This window comes from Mesoplodon bidens (assembly GCF_964165515.1).
Source record: "Mesoplodon bidens genome assembly, chromosome: 10".
In the NCBI taxonomy this organism is placed as follows: Eukaryota; Metazoa; Chordata; class Mammalia; order Artiodactyla; family Ziphiidae; genus Mesoplodon; species Mesoplodon bidens.
In genome coordinates this window covers 11,779,553-11,799,219 of record NC_138172.1, presented here as the reverse complement: position 1 = coordinate 11,799,219, position 19,667 = coordinate 11,779,553, and the positions used below count along the sequence as shown (strand labels likewise).

Below are 19,667 nucleotides of genomic sequence, written 5' to 3'. Positions count from 1 at the left end.
GCCAGCTGCTCAGGGCTGCTTTCCTCTCCGGTCACCGTCGAGTTGCAGCCCTGGGAGGAAGCCCCGGCGTGGAAGTGGGCAGCTTCTGCTCTCCTCTCCGTGTATTGAAGCGATTCCTTCCTTCGGCGGCCAGGTCTGGCCTGCATGAACACATCTGTAAACCCCTTAGATCCCAGGAAGCCGCTCTCGGGCACGTGCCACGTGCCACTTGGAGAACTCACAATATACACAGCGGGTGTGAAAAGAGCCGCATTTGTGGCTTTTACACTTTGACGCCCAATGTAACGTGCCGAACGAAGCACACGGCGCTGCTGGGGGTTGGGGTGGGCCAGGAGGGCTGGGACCTCGGACTTGGATGCATCAAGTCCCCTCCTTCTGCCCTGAGCTCTGCAGACCCAAGCGCTGGGGACAGGGGATAATCCGCTGACAGAGGCGCCTCTTTTCCAGGAGCCCCTCTTTGCTGCTCGAGTGATCTATGACCTCTTGTTCTTCTTCATGGTCATCATCATTGTCCTTAATCTGATTTTCGGGGTCATCATTGACACCTTTGCCGATCTGAGGAGTGAAAAGCAGAAAAAGGAAGAGATCTTAAAGACCACGTGCTTTATCTGCGGTGAGTGGTGCAGCCTGGCTTTTGCCGAGTGGCTGGGGGTGCCCAGACTCCCCGTGGGAAGGGCCGCTGCTGTTCTCCAGTGTCCCTGCCCTTGGCACTGAGCAGGCCTCTGATCTGTTCTGCTGGGGAGTATCTGGAGTGCCCGTGGACTCAGTGCAGCACTTGCCGGTTGGTTTTAAGAAATGGAAGTTTGGGCTAGCAGAAACATCATCGTACATCATTTGAAATCTGTGTGTCTCAGGGTCTCATGGTTGTTGGGCTGCCAGAGCATCTCTTGTTCCCATTCTAAGTAACCAGAGTGGAGATCTTTCCTCCACCTCCAGCCTGTGGATGTCTTTACTGCAGATGGTAACAGGTTTTAAGTGGAAATAGAGTCCTCTAAGAGCATCTAGTGAAAATGTTCAGAGCTTGGGCTTGGGAGTCAGACCTGGTTTCTGATTAAACCTCTGCCACTTAGCTGTGTAACCATGGTATAGTCACTTCACATCTCTGAACCTTTATTGCTCATCTGTAAAATGGGTACAATAATATGTACTTCTCTGCCTTATCTTGGGACTTAGGAGAGCTAGTTTATGAAAGATGCCTAGCATAGCGCGTGCACTGTGTAGGCACTTAATGATAAGTAGTAAACTGCTACATAAGGGAGGTGCATGGGGTGCCAGAGATATCATTTTCTATACAACTACAAGGAAATACATGTAAATGCAGATTTATCATGTAGGAATCTGGGAGCTGAGTAGTCATTTCAGGATTGTTCATAATGTAGTTACTAAATACATAAATTTCCTACTGGTGTGTCTACTCAAAGAATGATCATTTTTCCATTTAAAAGCTTAAGATCTTAGCTTTTTGCCCCCTTAAAACCATTTAAAACTTTCCGTTTTGACAGAATTCCAGTTCAGAAGTCATAAGAATAGTACAGAGAATTTCTAATACTCTTTCCCCCAGTTCCTCACATGTTCAACTTTTCCTTCATTTTCTTTATTCACACACACACTATTTTTCTGAACAGTTTGAGAGTGGCTGGCACAATGCCCCTTTATCCCTATTTCAGTGCTATATATTTCCTAAAGATAGGACCCTTCTCTTATATATATGCAATATAATTATCAAAATTGGGAAGTTAACAAGGATGTAATGCTCTTACTTAATCTACAGATCCTAGTCAGAGTTCACACTTTATCCCAATAATGTCCTTTAGAGCAAATGATAGTCCCAGGTCATGTGTTGAATTCAGTCCATTGACATTTTTGTTTGTTTGTTTGTTTTGTGGTACGCGGGCCTCTCACTGTTATGGCCTCTCCCGTTGCGGAGCACAGGCTCTGGATGCGCAGGTCAGCGGCCATGGCTCACGGGCCCAGCCGCTCTGCGGCATGTGGGATCTTCCCGGACCGGGGCACGAACCTGTGTCCCCTGCATCGGCAGGCGGACTCTCAACCACTGTGCCACCAGGGAAGCCCCACTGACATTTTTGAAGCATATAAAAGTTAGTTATCTTGCAGAATGTCCCTTGGTTTGGGATTTTCCGATGTTTCCTAATAGTAAGATTGAGATTATGCATATTTTTATAGGAACATCAAAGGAATGCTGTGTTCTCCTCAGTGCATCATATCAGGAGGTACCTGATGCCAGTTCATCTTATAACTGGTTGTATTAACTCTGATCCTTTGGTTAAGCTGGTAGTTGCCCTGTTTCTCCACTGAAGTTACTTTTCTGCTCTTTGTAATTGAGAACCGTTTTATGAGGAGATACTTTGAGGCAACGTAAATATCCCATTATTTCTCAAATTAAATGTTAACTCACCAGTTTTTGCATCTAGTTTTTTCCTGAGTCTGTGATTGTGATGTTTGCCAAATGATGATTTTCTTACTTTATTCTTTCTACATTTGTTAATTGGCTTTTTACTTTAAGAAATAACTTTCTCTTTTCCCTGTGTATATTTGTACTTTTGTATTTGTAACACAATGGATTTGTGTATTTTTAGTTAATTCAATGGGTTATATAATCCTTTACTGTCATAATTTATTCTGATGCTCAGATTGCCCCAGATTTTGAGAGCCCCTTCAAAGTGGGCTTCTGTGTTTTTGCCGTGTCACCATCTATTATGGACTTTCTTACTTTTTTAGCACCATGAGATATTCTGGATGCAAGCTCAACTTGTATCTTCCCTGACCCAGCCCTGGTATCAGCCATTTCTCCAAAGAGCTCTGGTTCTGTTTAGCGGAGGCTGGTATTTAGAAGCCAAGATCTGGTGACTGGGTGTGCTCATTCCTCTTGGTGTGTCACCGCTCCCAGGGCTAATTAGGGCACAGATCTAGAGGACACATGTATCCACACAGTTCTCTGTCTATTTTATAAACACATGAGAAAGGATGAGTTCACACCCATACCTCTAATTCCAATTCAACAATCAGAGTTTATTCTGTCTCTCTCTCTTTCCATCTTTGTGCTCCCTTCTTTGACAGTTAGATATCTGACTCCCAGTATCACCATATATTTATTTATTTGCTCAATCTAAGAATACACAGAAGCTATTTTCAGAATTGCTCACCTATACCTCTGCAAAATATAAACTTACCAGCTGGCATTTAAACTGTATGTCTAGTTCTTTTGGTCCTTACACTGTCTCCTCACAAACCTTTTAACGTGTCTCCCTTTTGGCATTTACCTGGGAGAAGGGACTTCACATTCACTGGTTGCCTGTGTGCACGGGCCTGTCACACCCATGCTCATTTAACCCACACACACTCCTGGAACCTAGATGGTTGTCTTCCCATCCCCTGAGAAGGCAGCTAAGGCACATGGAGACACCAAACAGTGACTGGTCAGTGGCAGAGGTGGAACTCAAGCCCAAGTCCATCTGACCCACAGCCTGGGTTTTCCTGCTATGATGCAAAAGTGAATGCATTTATTATGCCAACAGAACCCAACTCCTTATAAAGGCAGGAGTGAAACAACAGCCTCCTCTGTATGGGCAGTTGTCTCGTGGGTTTTTCTGCACCACGGCTGCTTACCCGGGGCTTTCTGTCTCTTTTTAGGCTTGGAAAGAGACAAGTTTGACAACAAGACTGTCACCTTCGAAGAGCACATCAAGGAGGAGCACAACATGTGGCACTACCTGTGCTTCATCGTCCTGGTGAAAGTAAAGGACTCCACAGAGTACACGGGGCCTGAGAGTTACGTGGCGGAAATGATCAAGGTGAGCGGAAAGAGCTCCTGGAGGCAGGTCACCCTCCAGCCTGCCAGCCTGGCTTCAGCTCGGAGCATGGTACTGGGAGCCAGTGGGGAAGCTAACATGCAGCGTCTCCTGATCCCTTATCACGGACCGGGCGCTGGTCTCTGGAACTTCGTGAGTCTTTGCAGGTGATCTTCAGAAGCCCCAGATAGGGGGTGTCACCTCCAGGTTAAAGGAGGAAGCCCTGCAGCTCAGAGAGATTAGTGCACGGCCGCCCTAACCGGGGCTGGGCTTCTAACCTAGATCTCGCTCTGTAGCCCGCCTTCCCATCTCTATGTATTTGGCCTCTGTTCTTGATGATGGATCCTCTTCTGTTTTTTCTCCTTATATCTGACCTGGTCTCTAAGCGGTATATTTTTTAAAGGATCACTCGGTGTAGTTCAGCCTGGTTGGTCTGTTTGGCCTCAGCCTAGCCTTTCTGGGAGACAGTTTGCTCATCATCAGGAAGGGATCACATGATGGAGGAATCTGAGTCCCAATTTAATCTTCTTGCTGATGGGGAGCGTGACCGCCGTGGCCCGGGAAGGGGGAAGGTGCCGCAGGTTTGCAGAGCGCTCTTCTCAGGCAGGGCTTTGTAGAGGCACCAGGCGTGTGCTCTGGGGGTCCCGGGCCAGCTGTCCTTTCATCCCTGGGGTTCTGAGCTTCATGGAAACGTTCAGGGGCGTGTGGTAAAGCAACGAGGCATGGATTGTGAAGTTCAGGGAGTCTGTGATTTACACCAGCTCACTGAGGAGAGGGGACCATGAGCTGGGAAGAAAGACTACACGATTCCCTGGTCTCCTTCCTGTTGCCAAGGACTTGAGCACTCTGCCCAGGTATAAGTTATCCTAAATGAGCCCTTCCGTGTTTTTTTATGCAGATGTGATTTTAAAGCTTTTTATGCAAAGAAACCCCAGGTGAGGGCTGATCACTGGCGGTGGACGCAGGCAGGCCAGTACTCACGGGGCCCTAGTTCTGAGGGCTTTCTGGGGATGCTGTACTTTCTGTACCATGGAGGCCCTTAGGTCTAATTCTGTGCTTCTCATAATTTAATGTACATCTGAGTCATCTCGAGAGCTGGTTGGAATTCAGATTCTGATTCAGCAGGCACTGGCGGAACTTGAGATTCTGCATTTCCAACAAGCTTCCCAGGGATGCCAAGGCTGCTGGTTCGTGAATCATACGCCGAATAGTACGAGTCTAACAGAAGAGACAAAACAGATACTGTTTTAAGAAATTATCATCCAAACTGGTTATGTGACTGCCGAGGAGAAGTAGTCCTTCTTCTGTATGGACTTAGCTGTCTGTGGTCTGTGAAGCTCTTCCACGTCTCTTATTGTGTTGAATGAAGAAAACTACCCAAAGTGGGGAGCCAGGAAGAGAGAACTTTGGGGGTGAGGAGAAATAGATGGGGTTTCACCACAGAGATGACTTTTGAAAAGGTTTTAAAAGAGAGAAGGTACAGTACTTCCCTGGCGTTCCAGTGGTTAGGACTCCGCGCTTCCACTGCAGGGGGCCCGGGTTCGATCCCTGGTCGGGGAACTAAGATCCTACAAGCCACGTGGTGCAACCAAATTAAAAAAAAAAAAAAAAAAGGAAAGAAGGGTAGAAAGACCAGAGTGATTAGAGTAGGAGAAGACAAGGAGGAAAAAATAACACAAAGAAGGGGGAGAAAAAGACACGAGTCCCAGAATGAGGGTGATGGATGTCCTCTTTTCCAGATGAAAGGGAGGCTTAAGGTTAAGCAAGCTGCCCAGGAAGAGCTCAGAAGCTGGGATGCAAGCCTGGGTTTAATGACCCGGAACTGCACTCCATAACCCCAGCATTGGGAGGACACGGGGAGGGTGCTGGAGGCTCTGGGCCAGGTGGGAGCAGGGTCTGTTCTTAGGGAGCGAGACTGGGAATTCTGGTGGTTGTCGGGTGCTGATGTTCACAGGGTAGGTTTCCGGGGTCAGGACACATTAACTGAAATGTCTTCGGGTCCTTTCTTTTCCTCCTGGTGTCGACAGTGCCAAATTAAACCATGTTGGATCGGCATTCATGCAGACACAAACCTGTCTGCATTGTGTAAACCAACCTGCATTTGCATTAAATCCTTTAATGTTTAGAAGCGATAGCCTGTAGTTTTCACCCTCATTACACGTTCCTTTTCTCCCCTTACTTTGTTTGCCTCTCTCTGAATGTGCCCTATCTTTAAGTCTTTCGGGGGCTAGTTTTGAAGTTTTCTGTTAATCACCTTGCTTTACGGTCACAGAAAACTCTGGTGCACGTTTGGGTTTCTGTCTCAGTCATGAAGACTTAACAGGAGCCTTGTGAGCACTCACCTGATGAGGATTAAGAGCCAGAAGTCGCCCCCATCCGGCCACCCAGCATGCTTGGGGCCCCCTGCATTCACGGCACTTTCCCATCCGCATCTTCCTTTGTATGAGAACTTCTTGTCAAACAGCCTAAAAATCTGTAGCATCAAAGAATTCTTAACTCTGAATGTCCAAGTTGCTGAGGAACCAGATGTCTCGTGTGCTGGGCGAGGGCCCAGGAAGCGTTCGATCCACCAGCCAAAAGGCGATGCCATTTTGCCAACACCGTTCCTGGCGCTGTCTCGCCCTGAAGCCACATGAATCCCTGCCGGGCAGGCTCCCTGGAGAGCCACAGTGGGCTAGGAACTGGGGGTGCCCAGCTGAGTCACTCAGTGGGGGCTGGCAGCCCGAGGGCACTCAGCCGCCACGGTGGAGCAGGCTCCTTCCCCCCGCCGGCCTGCCCCGGTCATGGGCTCACTTAGTCAGATGCCCCAGAGGCAGCCCCAGAGGCAGCCCCAGAGGCAGCCCCAGCCGGTGGGGCGGTCCTCAGCATCCCTTCTCGGGAGGTTGGCCTCTGGGAGGAGAAGCCAGGAGATGTCTCGAAGAAGCCAACTCTGGGAGGCTGCAAATACTCCAGCGTCAGGAGGGAGAAAGGCAGCTGACGAGCAGTGTCAGGAGCTCGTGAGGCCCTTTGGCTTATCATGTCCCAGAAGAAATGACTGAGACGGGCTCTTTGGGTTCCTCGGGAAAACCGCCTCTTGCTTCGTGGCACGAGGCGGTGGGTGTTGAGTTCTTCTTCAACTCTCCTTTAGCCCGTTCATTCAGATCCCAGGGACTCCTAAAGAACTGGGATGTCACAGTTGCCAAAAGACGACTCTACAGAACCAGATGGAAAAGGCCCCGGGTGGCCGCTCGGAGGGTGGGGGAACTTTGCAGATGCCCCAAAAACAACTGCTTGCAGATGGGGTGTCAGGGATGGCAACTAGGTTTTCATCTCAAAAACCAACAACTGCTTAGTAGACTCTGCCAGGGGCTCTGATGGGAGAAGGCTTCTTAGAAGCCCAAGCTGACTTTGAGAGGCCAACTCCTGACGCTGCAGTTCCCTCGAGAACTGGCCGATGGTCAGGGGCCAGGACCTCTCTCTGGAGACGGAAACATCTGGAAAGAAGGAGCATCTGATGCTGTGCCTCACAGCCAAGAACTTAGCAACCGGATGTTCACCCACAAATTAGTTTTCTTCTAAACATAATAGAAAATGGTTTCCCTCTCCCGATCATCCCCTTTCCTTTCACTGGAGATGGGACCTTTCCTGGCAAAGCCAGGCCCAGGCTGATGCCTCCCATGCAGTCATCACCACCTGAGAATGGGATCTGGGAGCAGAACATTGAAGGTGTGAGTTTGGGCTCTGGCTCTTACGAGCCAGGTAACCCCGGGCAAGTCATGGGACTTCCCTGACCCATGTGTGAATCGGGGTCAGTGTCCCCTCACGTGTCCATGGGGTGGCGGAAAGGAGAGGAACGTGTGGGCCCGGGGGCAGAGGTGGTAAGCACTCAGGCACAGAGCCGTCTCAGCCGGGAAGCAAAGGACTGCAGCGTGGACAGCTGGTGCGAACACTGACTCCTAGGTGCTAGGACTGCATAAGGCGTCTCGGCTGTTGACGTGCTATTACTGAGAAAAGTCAGAATGGGCATCCTCCAGTGGAAAATTCCTGTGTCTTCCTCTCTCTTAAATTTAAAACTGTTAAGTGTCCTTAAATGCTGACGTTATCACTGTCTCTCCGTTGAGTCGGTCACGGATACTTGTGACGTCTCTCTGTGCGTTTAGGGCTGACCTCCGCTCGGGTTCACCGCCCAGGACCAGGGGCTCCAGCGACGTGGGGAGTGCCCCCGGAGTGCTGTGTGTTAGATTCTATCCCGATTATACTGGGTTAGCTGGTGGGTTCGTCTCTTGGCTTTGCGCACACGATGGGAGGTGGCACTGTGTGGAGGTGACTTCGGGACGCTCAGCCTCTTCTGTGACTCTCTAAGTTACAGGACTCCCAGCGCCACCCAGTAGTGCAGAGCCGGTCTCAGATTCGTTGACTCAGGCCCCAGACAGGGCTGAACTTTCAGAGAAATGTGACTACAGAGTGACCTCACTTAGCCCTGGCAGTTCAAAGGAGGAGGAAAAAACCCTGAGTTCCCTTCTCCCCATATGAACTTGAAGTCTGGTGCTACCACATAGAGTTTTGGCGATAGCCTTTGTAATAAGTGGACTGTTTTTTTTAACCCTGGACTATAATTTATGTACCACACAACCTTGCTTGAATGATGTTTAGCGCTTTTCTTCATTGCCAACTGAAATGAGAATTTGTGTTAGTCTGTACGTGATGATTTGATAGGCAATGCAGGCTTATGTATTTAACCAGAATAAGTGGTAAATCAGTTGTGGGTATCTTTGCCTGAAGGAATTTAAATACTGCACAGTGGGAGTGTTGTAGGTAAAAGATCAAATATATGATTCCAAGCAAAGACCCAGCAGCCCAATTTTCTATGACAGTCAAGCTCGGGAGAAAAGTCAGTCCTTGAAAAGCAGACTTAAGTTATTCTTGAAAGTTAGAAACTCAAGCATTAAGAGGGAAGGTTGATAAAGAACACCAAACAATAACTTAAATATTAAGGCATCTATTTTGCTAATAAAATAGAGATTTCCCTTCTGAAGCTTGGAATTCTACCTTGTCAACATAAGGTGTATTTTCAGAGGTGTGTTTTTGAGTTAATTGCATTTAAAGACAGGGTGATCAGATGGGATACTGCTCATCCATAGTTGACAGGGGCCGCTCTGGCCCCTCCTCTTTGCCAGGATAGCGTGTGAATTGACGAGTGAACTGAACGGTGACCTAGCTGGGGAGAACCTTCTTCCATGCCAGCCTGATCCTGGGGCACAGAGGGTGCTCCTGTGAACTATAGGCTGTGCCGTGCTTTGCCCTGACCCAAGCAGACTGGATCATACCGTGGTAATAGATCTCGTTTAATCAGTATGTACTGAAATAAATGCTTTGCGTGCATGATCTTGTTTGGTCCCCGTAACAGCATTGCAGGTGGCGGTATCACCATCTCCCAGACGGGAACCTAAAGCCCAGGAAAGTTGAACCGCTTCTCCAGGGTCACACGGCTGAGAAGTGCTCGGGCTGAGGTTCACACCCAGGTCTGCTGATTAGCCCACCCTGGAGGTGTCCTGACATGTGCAGGTTCAGTGTGGCTCCATCTGTGCTCGCACACATGCCTCAGTGTTGAGAACCCGCAGCCGTTGGGCTCTGGATGCAGTGGGTTTTCCTGACTAGGACTGGCTCATCTCCCGGGCCCCTCCTCTCCGCAGCGGTGCTGAATTAGCTGCCTTCAGAACAGGCGAGGGCCGGAAAAAGGGGGGTAGGGAGAAGAGCAGGAGAGAGGATCCCCTAGGGAATGTGCACAAATAACACGATGGGGTTAAGTCTCTGAGCTGCCGCCAGCACCACTAGTCAGGCAGCCACCTGAGTCCTGTGCTACAGGGGTTGTTTAAAAGACTGGAGTTCAGGAATGGCAGAGAACAGCTCTGATAAAGGGAGTACGTGCAATAGGTGTTCATTTGGACTTGCTACAATCTGATAAACTTCGTGGCCCTTACCTAAGCTTGGAACAGGGGATGATATTTCCTTTGGTGACCACATTTGGGGAGAGGGGGGTTAGTTAAAGGGGAAGGACGGTTCACCGGAGCCACAGCCAGACTTGGGCTCCCACACCCAGGGGACTCATGTGAATGCACAGAACTCCCTGAAAATTCAACATCAGAGCTTCTGATCCATCTTCCCTTAGGCCTGGCGCTGACTTTTTCTCACAGGTAGAACAGACCGCTCTCTCCCCCTGCCTGCCCATCCCCCCACTCCCACCCCCCCCGCCAGACACTGATCCACTGGAGATTTCCAGTTTGTTCCATCTTGTATCAGTTCACTTGACCTCCTCGGACTTCGGGTGTAGGAGGGAGGGGCGTGCACCTAACGCTCCCCGACCTCCCCTTTCCCGAGTTTTCGCCTCACCTGTGCTTCACTGTGTGCCTGGCAGGCGGGCCCTGGCTGCTGATACTGTGACACGGAAGCCCTCTGCTTCTGCACAGATGTACAGGAATGGGTTTGGGCTTTTATGCTGGAATTCCAGTGAGGATATGCTGGGGCGTGGGGCGGGGGATGTTGATAAGATCCCGAGATGTGTCTTCTGCTTTCCTGCCTAAGCCGGGAGGCCACGGAGTTGCTTAAGATGCCCGCGGGGCTCCGCCAGCCCTCAGCAGTGGGTGGGTAGGGATACAGGCTGTGCTGCCCTCTCCTCCGGCCCAGAAAGCTTTCTGAAGTTCGCTGACACCACGGCAGAGTTCAGGCACGTCGGAGTGAGGGAGAAGTGGAGAGGGATTTGGCACTCGCCTCTCGGCGGCTGGAAACAGCGTGTCAGCATCACTGGACGTGCCACCCGGCCGGCCAGGCGCGCGCTCGCCCCACCCTCTGCACTTGAGCCGGGGTTCGTGTCCATGGCAGCTGCAGAGCTTCGGTTTCCCCACCCAGGCTCACACCACGTCCCGCCCTCCAGTCTGGAGGTACGAAGCCGCCCCTGCCCGGCCGCGCTTCGTGGGCGGCTTCCTCCTGTCCGGAAGCGCTGGGCATCGGGAGCCGGGTCCGCAGGGCCCCCCCGGCCCTCTCCTTTGAGCTTCCCACGCCTGCCCTTCGCCGAGGTGTGCGAGGCCACTGTGTGTAGCAGCGAGGGGAGCACAGCCGTGAACTTAACTGCTCTCGCAGGGCCCCGGCACTCGGGTCCGCCCGCGCATGCGGTCCGTGAGCCTGGGCGCAGTACGAGCGTGGCTGCCGGCGGGTTCACCGCCTCTGCTAGGGTCTCCCCTTGGCTCGTCAGTCCCAGGGTGTGTGTAGGGGTTGACGTGTTTGTACACGTATGTAAAATATTTGTTTACACGCACATTTCTCCCAATTCAGCAGATTTCTTAAGCTCCCTCCCTTGCACACCTTGAGCCCGCCTCCTGCCCCTCCCCCACCGCAGACCCCACTGGGCCACCCGCCCTGCCCCTTCGGTCCCCGGCTCCGTAGCCACGCCGGTAACTCCCTGGCCTTCACTCCTTCATTTCCTCTCTGCTCTGAGCACGGACTGCGTCTGACAGAGCCGGACGGTAGTGCCCCATGCCACTGAGAGGTGTGTGACCACCTGGCCTTTATGAGAATGTTCTGAATTTGTTTTTATCGAGTACATATATTCAGGATTCTTTAAAATGTATCTCTTCAGAATGAGGCCTACTAGTGTGTGTCTAGGGAATGTGAGAATGAGGGAAAGATGCTAGCATTTAGGTATAGCTGTTTGTGTTTAAAGTTTATGACGTGGACAAGGTCTCAGTTTCTCCTTTCACAAACGCACTTTTTTACAGGGCCCCCGTGTTACCACCTATAAAGTGAGAAAGTTGAACCAGAGGGTCTCTTAGGCCACCTTTAGCTCTACAGTTCCACGAAGCAACTTTCAAACGACTACTGAGGGTCTGTATCAGGACTGGATGCAGGGAGGTGTCAGGAGGGAGAGAGGAGACCCATGTGAACAAGCTAGTGAGTGTGTGTGTCAGAGTGCAAGGGGCAGGTTGGTAAAATGGGGCGGTTGGAAAGGATTGAGGAGTCTGGAGAATCTGCACTTTCTCCCGGAAGAGTTCAGGCTGTGGGCGCCTTGCCTTCCAAACCCCCTCTCAAGTCAGGGTGGCGCTGGTGGCACGCCCTTGAATTCTCACTGAAGTCGTACGGACGGTGACAACGATGACACCCTACCATCACCGGTTTCTCAGGGTGTCTAGGCAGGGCTGGCCTTCAGTAAAACCATTTCAATCAGGAGGAGATTTCCAGCGCAGCAGCCAGAGGCTGACACACTATCTAGCGGGACCCTGCTGCAGGTGAAGCAGCGAGCAGGGTGGCACGTGGGTGTGCATGAGTGTATGTCCAAAGACAAACACTAAGTCTTTTTCCCCGAAACAATAGCAAAGAACTTTGGAAAGCCTTTTAAGTAGGCTAAAAACAAACCAAAAAAACCATCATTGTATAAAGAGATCAAAGTTTAAAACTCGTGGAATGCAAAAAAGAATAGAGGACAACCAAGAAAAACTGTTAAAATCCCATACGTAACCACAAGGAACATTCTGGTAGATTGCTTAGCTAACTGAACGTGCAGGGGACGTGGCCTGAGCAGAACATCCTGAGCCAGCCTGGGAGAAGGCGAGTTCGCCTGAGGGCTCTTCATCAGGAATCTCCATCCGGCCCGCCCTGCCCTGGTCCAGCACAGGCCATCCCCCACCTTTCTCCCCTCCTCTGTGACCTCAGGCTTCTTCCTCCCGCCACCCCAGGGGCCCAGGACCCAGCTGCACCTCTCCAAGTAGGGAGCACTGTTTTCTTGTGGCCCCAGTGGGAGCCCGGCATCACTTCACCTGAGGGCCCAGAGTGACATGCAGCAGTGACTCTGCAGCTGACTTTGCCTAGGGATTTCATCAGAAATGGGTGCGGTTCTCTCCCTGGCAGCGCCCGTCTCTGTTACACTGTATCGTCCAAGGACAGCTATTAACTGAGTCTGGAAGGGTGAGTGGTCATTCCATCCCAGCTGAAGATTATATAATGGAGCGTGTCTGGGTGATGTCGTCTGAGACAAGAGCAGCAGACCACGCTGATGCCTGCACTTGCGAGCAGCGTGGGCACCCTTCCCGTGGCTCCGTCGGCAAAAGAGAAATCTGTGCCTCTAAGATCGAAACCCTCACCCCGGGAGAGGAAGAACTAACTTACGTGGCAGTCGGGTGCCACACCTGGGGTTGGCATCGTGGGCCGCAGACCAGCTTTGTGACCTTAGGCCGCTGACGCTGACCTCTACTTGTGCATAGTGCTTTCCACTTGACGGGACATGTTCTTACAGCCATTTGATCCTCACATTAACCCTGTGAAGTAGCCAATAATCTCTTTCTCAAAAAAAAAAAAAAAAAAGAAAGGAGCAGAAACCCAGGCTGGTTGGCTGACTCACCCCAGCTCACTGTCCTGTGAACACTGGACTGTCAGGGCTTCAGCTCCAGATCCTAGGACGCAGCTCTTCCCACTGCCACACTGACGACATGGGCTTGCTACAGAAACAAACCTGTGAGATGCAGGGACCTGGACCCTTGAATTTCATTTCAGGCTGGCCAACAAATTCCAGGTGTGGGATCCATTTTTTTTTAATAGGTTTTATTTTTTACAGGAAACACTGAGCAGAAAGGACTGAGTTCCGTATGCCCCCTTCTCCCCACCTCACCCGCCAGTTCCCGTTATTAACTTCTGTATTACTGTGGTGTAGTTACTACAATTGATAAACTAATCTAGGTACATCATTACTAACTAAAGACAGTAGTTTACGTTAGGATTCACTCTTGGCGTTGTACGTTCTGTAGCTTTTGACAAATGTATAATGACGTGGATCCACTATTACAGCAGCACACAGAATAGGTTCACTGCCCTACAAGTCCTCTGTGCTCTACCTGTTTGTCCCTCTAGCCCCCAACCCTCAATCTTCTTACCTTTGGAATCTATTTTTTCAATTTAGTTTTTTTTTAATGTATAATAGATACTATAAATGACAATTTTGGAGTCATTGAGCGTACTTAGAGTTACTTTCACTGTTTTTCACCTAAAGCAATGGATTCTGGGTTTTGTTTGTTTTCCATGATCTTAGAAAAGTGAGCTCTAAAGATTATTTTCTTCCTCTTCAATGCAAATAGTCACCCTAACTCCCAAGAGGGGCAAATATTTAAAGTTTATTGAGTGTAGTATATTCCTGCTTTAGAAAAATTAAGGATTATCTTCAATCCTCCCCTTCCGCTCTCTTCCAGGCATTTTCTGGGGGTTTGGATACATGGGGAGGTTTGGATACATGGGGTGGCCAAGAATCTGTCTCCAGGCCTGCCCCTCAGTCACTCCTGTCACCTAAGCATCACCAGGCACTCTGGGAAAATCCTGTTTGTCGTCTTGCTTGGGAAGATAAGTGGAAACGCATTTGACATTTGAGTTGAAAGGACAGTCTTTGCCTTCCTGAATCTTCCCCGAGGGGATTCTGTGGCTTACAGGTCCATCTTCCCAGGACCCATCTTCTCGCCCATGACCCTTTCTTTGACCCTCATGCCCCCACCAAAAAAAAAAAAAATTGCAATTCTCTAGTCTGACTGTAAAAGAATAAGGGATTCAACAATAAATGTTGCGTTGTTTACATGGTAAACAAAACTCTCCCTCAGTGGACTTTCTCTGAGGAGGTGACTGATGATCTCAGTTGTCTTTCTTAGAACAGCCTCTTCAGTTGAACCTGGGAAGAAGGAAAAAAAAAAAAAAACGCTTCTCAGAATGATGAGCATTTGCATCATACAATCCAACTTCCTCTCCTCCTCTCTCTCTCTGTGTTTCTCTCTCACACACACACACAGCCTCCCTCTTTCCAGTTAAGAACATTTCAAGAGGTCAGTGCCGCCCCCGTGTCTAAAACTTCAATGTTTGCCTTTGCAGGGACTTTTCCAACTTTACCTAGAAAAGAACTAACCAGAACCTTAGCACTTGTGGTCAGCCTGCTTCCGGCTGTGGCTTGAGTCGGTTTGTCTGCTCTGACAGAGGAAGTGCTTGCTGTGACGGGAACTGCACTGGCTGGATTGTAGGAGGACCAGGGCAGACAGTGCCTAATGACACTGGTATGCGGGGTGCCGGCAGCAAGGAAAGTGAGGGAAGCGCAGAGGGGCCCTCAGACCCAGAGCGACAGATGCAGCTGAGAGACGTGCAGTGAACCCACGAGCCTCCCCAGACCCACCCTCCTGAACACGCACACGCACACGCACACGCACACAGCCCGAGATGAATTCATGTAGAAACAAAAGCGCCTTCGTTGATGACTTTCTTAAAAAGGCAAGAGAAGCCAGGATACTGAGACATGTTTTTGATCTGGAATGGACATAAAGGCAGGATTTTGCAAACATTTATGGACCTTCAGCCCCTGACTGGCTGGGGAACCACGGGCGCAGGCTTCCCTGGAGTCACTGAGCACTCAGACAAGCTCAGCATTTGCTATGAAAGTCTGAGCTAAAGAGAAAGTGACTGGACTCAGGTGTTCTCTCCCCGCTCCAAGGCCAGGACTGGGATAGTCTAACGATCTTCCTGTAAAGATTGTTAATTAATTTTAACTACTAGATGCTCCCTGGTAATTTGAGATTAGACTTGACAGCTCAGGATGATTTTTTTTTTTTTTTTTTTTTTTTTTTTTTTGCGGTACGCGAGCCTCTCATTGCTGTGGCCTCTCCCGTTGCGGAGCACAGGCTCCGGACGCGCAGGCTCAGCGGCCATGGCTCACGGGCCCAGCCGCTCTGTGGTATGTGGACCGGGTCACGAACCCGCGTCCCCTGCATCGGCAGGCAGACCCTCAACCACTGCGCCACCAGGGAAGCCCCCAGGATGATTATTTAATTAAAATACTGGCACCACCTAGGACCACAAATCTGGGGACATACCCATGTCGGGGCAGAAGAGCTCCCGGTACACACCATCTGCTTTGCGTCGTTAGATACTAAGGTTGGAGGAGGGCAGTGAGGGAGAACCTTTTTTTTTTTTTTTTTTGCGGTACGCGGGCCTCTCACTGCCGTGGCCTCTCCCGTTGCGGAGCACAGGCTCCCGACGCGCAGGCCCAGCGGCCATGGCTCACGGGCCCAGCCGCTCCGCGGCACGTGGGATCTTCCCAGACCGGGGCAGGAACCCGTGTCCCCTGCATCGCCGGGCGGACTCTCAACCACTGCGCCACCAGGGAAGCCCGGGAGAACCTTTAAGGTGGTAATTGGTAAACATCTCGACCAGGAAATCCTGTTCCTCCCTTTGTACTGAAGGACTCTCATGAAATGGAGAACGAAGGTGTATCACCAGGATTGGGGCACATGGTACAGAGTGGCCTGTGAAAAGTATGACATTTCTTTAAAATCTTGGGGGTTTACCTTTAAAATCAGACTCGGTTTCCTGTTCTCCAGGGCATGTTTTGAGTTTAATATAAAAATATTTTGGATCGTTAACCACTGACTAAAATGGACATTCTAAGAAGATGCATTATTTCTGTCTATGGCTTTATGTACCCCTCAGGCAGGGCCTTCGTGCCCCAGGATTACAGGTGGCAGCCCACTTACAGAGGTACAGATAAAGCGAAAACGAACAGCATCTGATGCATCTCCTGGCCACTGTGGTGTGGAGCAAAGATGCCGGTAGCCGCCATTTTAAGGCCGGTGGACCCCATTTGATGGCTTAGTGGATACTCACTGGGCACTCAGGACTTGGAGCTAGGCCTGCAGTGGGGTCCATGAAAGCGAAGAGCCGTGCCCTGAGCCCTGCACTGCACATTCCTTGCACTGCATTCCACCCCTTGGGGGCAGGGACCTTGTCTTCCTCATCTCTAGACCCTCAGCACTCAGCCCTGTGCCAGGGACAGAAATCAGAAATATTCAGTAAATGGTTGTTGGATGAGGTCTGTGCGTTTTGCATTTGTCAGAGACCTTTCTGAAATCACTGCCTGGGAGTCCAGAGATCAAATCACATACACCATGGAAGAAGGTGGGAATCTGCCGTGGAAAAATTCTCTTTTTCATCTGTAGTCATGTGGTCGCTTGCTGTTAGAATAAGGAAAAGAAACTGTTCCTTAAACTTAAGGAACTTAAGCTACGTACAGAATCTTGCATGGATTTTCTGTCTTCTTTTTTGAAGACCTGTTTAATGTGGACTCTGTTTGGAAATCTGTGTTTTCTATTTTTATGGAGGGTTTTGTTAAGCAAATGAACATGAAAATTTGAGAGCCAGGTCTGAGATGAATTCTCTACCCATTTTAGGCAGTTGTACATTCCTCTGCATGTCGGGAGTCTGTGGGCTGCAGGTGAGCTCTCACTCCGGCTCGTACACGTCCCCTCTCTCCGCCAGCGCCTCCTCGGGCATGGGCTCCAGGTCACCTCCTCCCCTTCCCCACCACCCATGTGTCCAGGCCTCCTCCTGTCACCTCCTGTCACCGCCGTCCCTCTCCCTCGCCAGCCCAGCCGGCATGGCTCTCCGGTGCTCCACGGTCTGGGCTGCTGCCCCGCCTGTCTGCCCTCCGCCCCAACTGCGGCCACACTGGGTTCAGGGCTGTGCCAGCCCCCCCTCTGCTGAGAAGGCCCGCACGCTGGCCCCTCGTCTGGCCAAGTGATAACCTTCCTTCAGGCCCAGGCCCTCCCCGAAGAGGCTTCCAGCCACGCAAAACCACTGTAGTCGGTCCTTACGTTGACCCTTCTCTTCCTGCCGCTCATTTGACACGGCCTAGCTGCTTTGTTTCTTCTTTTTTTTTAACTGAAATGTCCACTCTCCTTAACTAAATTGCAAGCACTTTGATGGCAGGAACCCTACCTCATACTTAGGTTTCAAAGCCATGTTCACTTTAAAGAGGTCCAGGAGGCAGTGACCAAGTGCAGGGGGCTCACTGCTGTTTCCTCAGAACCAAGCATGTAAGGTAAGGGCTCCTTAAGTATTCATTGAATATGCTGTATTTTTAAAAATGTTTTCTTCCGAGAGTGCTTATTATACTTTTGACTTGAATCTAAAGAACTATCAAATATTTCCCCCCAAATATACTCAGTAATAGAAGTTTACAGTTTGTAAACACCAGATCATCCTCAGGATCTCCTTTGAAATATAGGGATTGTTTCCTCCCTCCTGGGGCTGTGTCCTGCGTTACCATGCAGCGTAGGCCTTAGCGATCTCTGAACTCCCTGCTACGTCACCTTCTGTCGTATCCCCATCGATGGTGTGTCCATGTGCTCCCGAGTCTGACGGTGTTAAGTGGGACTTTGGATCTTTCCTCTTCACCTTGCTCTCCTCGGGGGTCAGTGTGCAGACATTTGCAGCCGTCCCCGTGGATATCCGGTCTCGGGTACACAGCCGGCCTTGCTGCAGTTGTGCCCATGGTCCATCAGCCTGGCCACCCGTCCCTCCCTCCGGCACGGGGCCCGCGCTGCCTAGTGAGAGTGAGTAACCGCCAGCCACCTGTCCCCGCCGTGTGCCCCGAGCAGCTAGGTGCTTCTTCCCTTAGAGTGGCACAGTGGGAAGGTGGGATGATGTGTGAAGGACTAACATGGGGCAGTGGTATAATCAGTGACAGGTGACCTGAGCTGCCTTTCAGTGGTGCTGCTGTGCTTAAACGTTTTCAGATGTCTGCTCTCTCCTCTTCCCTGTAGACACACAGCAGAAAACTGATTAGACGTGGCAACGCTCCAGGGTTTTAGGCTGGCCATCTTTGAAATGGGGTATTTTGTCAAACATCCTCTTGCCCACTGCTCTGTCTGTGGTGGGAGGTTGATAACGAGTACCGGCTAACGTCAGGGCACATGGGAAGGGAGCGTTGATCACAGGGTGTGTGGCACAGGAAGGTAAACAGCATCACTTCCCTCTTCCAGCAGTCTTTCTAAGCAATGGAGGTTTACCATTTAAGCATTAGTTACCAGGGGCCGCCCAGGAGACAGTGGCTTTATCATCCCTTGCTTCCACAAATACTTATCAAGGGTCTGCTGTGTTCCAGTCACTGTACTAAGGTGGTTCCTGCTCTCAGGATGCTGGCAGGCTAGTGAGTCCCGACTAGACTTCCCACGTCTTAAGCAAACGCTCTCAAGTAGATGGGACACCTTGTGCCACTGTGGTATGCCTTCTTCGTATTATTTTCAACTAGTTCTTGTTTGGCTTCTATATTGCTAGATTGCATTAGGTCAAGACACGGTTTAGTTATCTTGCTTTTTAAAATTTAGACGTCTTGGGTATTTTGTTCTTGATTTTGAGTATGTTGATGCCTTCTATTCTATATGACAGCGGTTGGCAAACTCCAGACTGTGGGCCAAACCTGGCCCTCCGCCAGCATTTGTAAATAAAGTTTTATTGGAACACAGCTACCCCCGTTCATTTATGTGTTCCCTATGGATGTTTGGGGGCTACACAGCAGATTTGCTGTGACAGAGACCATATGGTCCAGAAAGCCAAAGATATTTACTATCAGAAAATGTTTACTATGCAGAAAAATTCCGCTGATCTCTGGTGTACACAAAGCAACAGCAGCAAATTCTGTGTGTTGGTGGGGTGGGCATGATTTGTGTTAGGATGTTTATTAGAATTCATCCCGACGAGATCCGAATGGCCCAGGTGAGATGTGACGCCAGCTGGCTGTGGAATGAGTCCGTGTGCCTCCCCTGACCTCCGGCTGATGAAGCTCTTCTTACAGTTCATTCCTGCCTCTCTGTACAGAACTCACCCAGGAGGGGTACTTTTTTATGAGAAAAGCGTATGTGGGCAGAAAGAAGTGAGGTGGGAGGAGGCGGCTTGTCCATTCTGTTAACCAGCGGTGAGAAATACTGTTTACAGGTATGAGCTACAGGCATCAAAACAAAGGGAGGAGACAGGGAAGGAGACTGAGTGGGTCTTTCTTATACCAACTGACAGCACCCACCAGCCATTTCGGGT

At 50.3% G+C, this 19,667-nt stretch overlaps 2 protein-coding genes across 4 annotated transcripts in view; one reads left to right on the top strand and one right to left on the bottom strand.

The window, feature by feature from the left end:
* ITPR1 (inositol 1,4,5-trisphosphate receptor type 1) overlaps positions 1–19,667 on the top strand; it is a 327,139-nt gene that overhangs the window by 297,452 nt on the left and 10,020 nt on the right. For all 3 annotated transcript variants that reach the window (XM_081245778.1, XM_081245777.1, XM_081245776.1), the window contains 2 exons: positions 448–613; positions 3,652–3,812. In XM_081245778.1, coding sequence (XP_081101904.1) covers positions 448–613; positions 3,652–3,812 — 327 coding nt within the window. The remainder of the gene's footprint in view (positions 1–447; positions 614–3,651; positions 3,813–19,667) is intronic.
* The window catches only part of LOC308623425 (uncharacterized protein), a 175,217-nt gene continuing 166,640 nt past the window's right edge, over positions 11,091–19,667 (bottom strand). The window contains exon 8 of the mRNA XM_081245782.1: positions 11,091–14,484. The gene's annotated coding sequence lies outside the window, so the exon portion shown is untranslated. The remainder of the gene's footprint in view (positions 14,485–19,667) is intronic.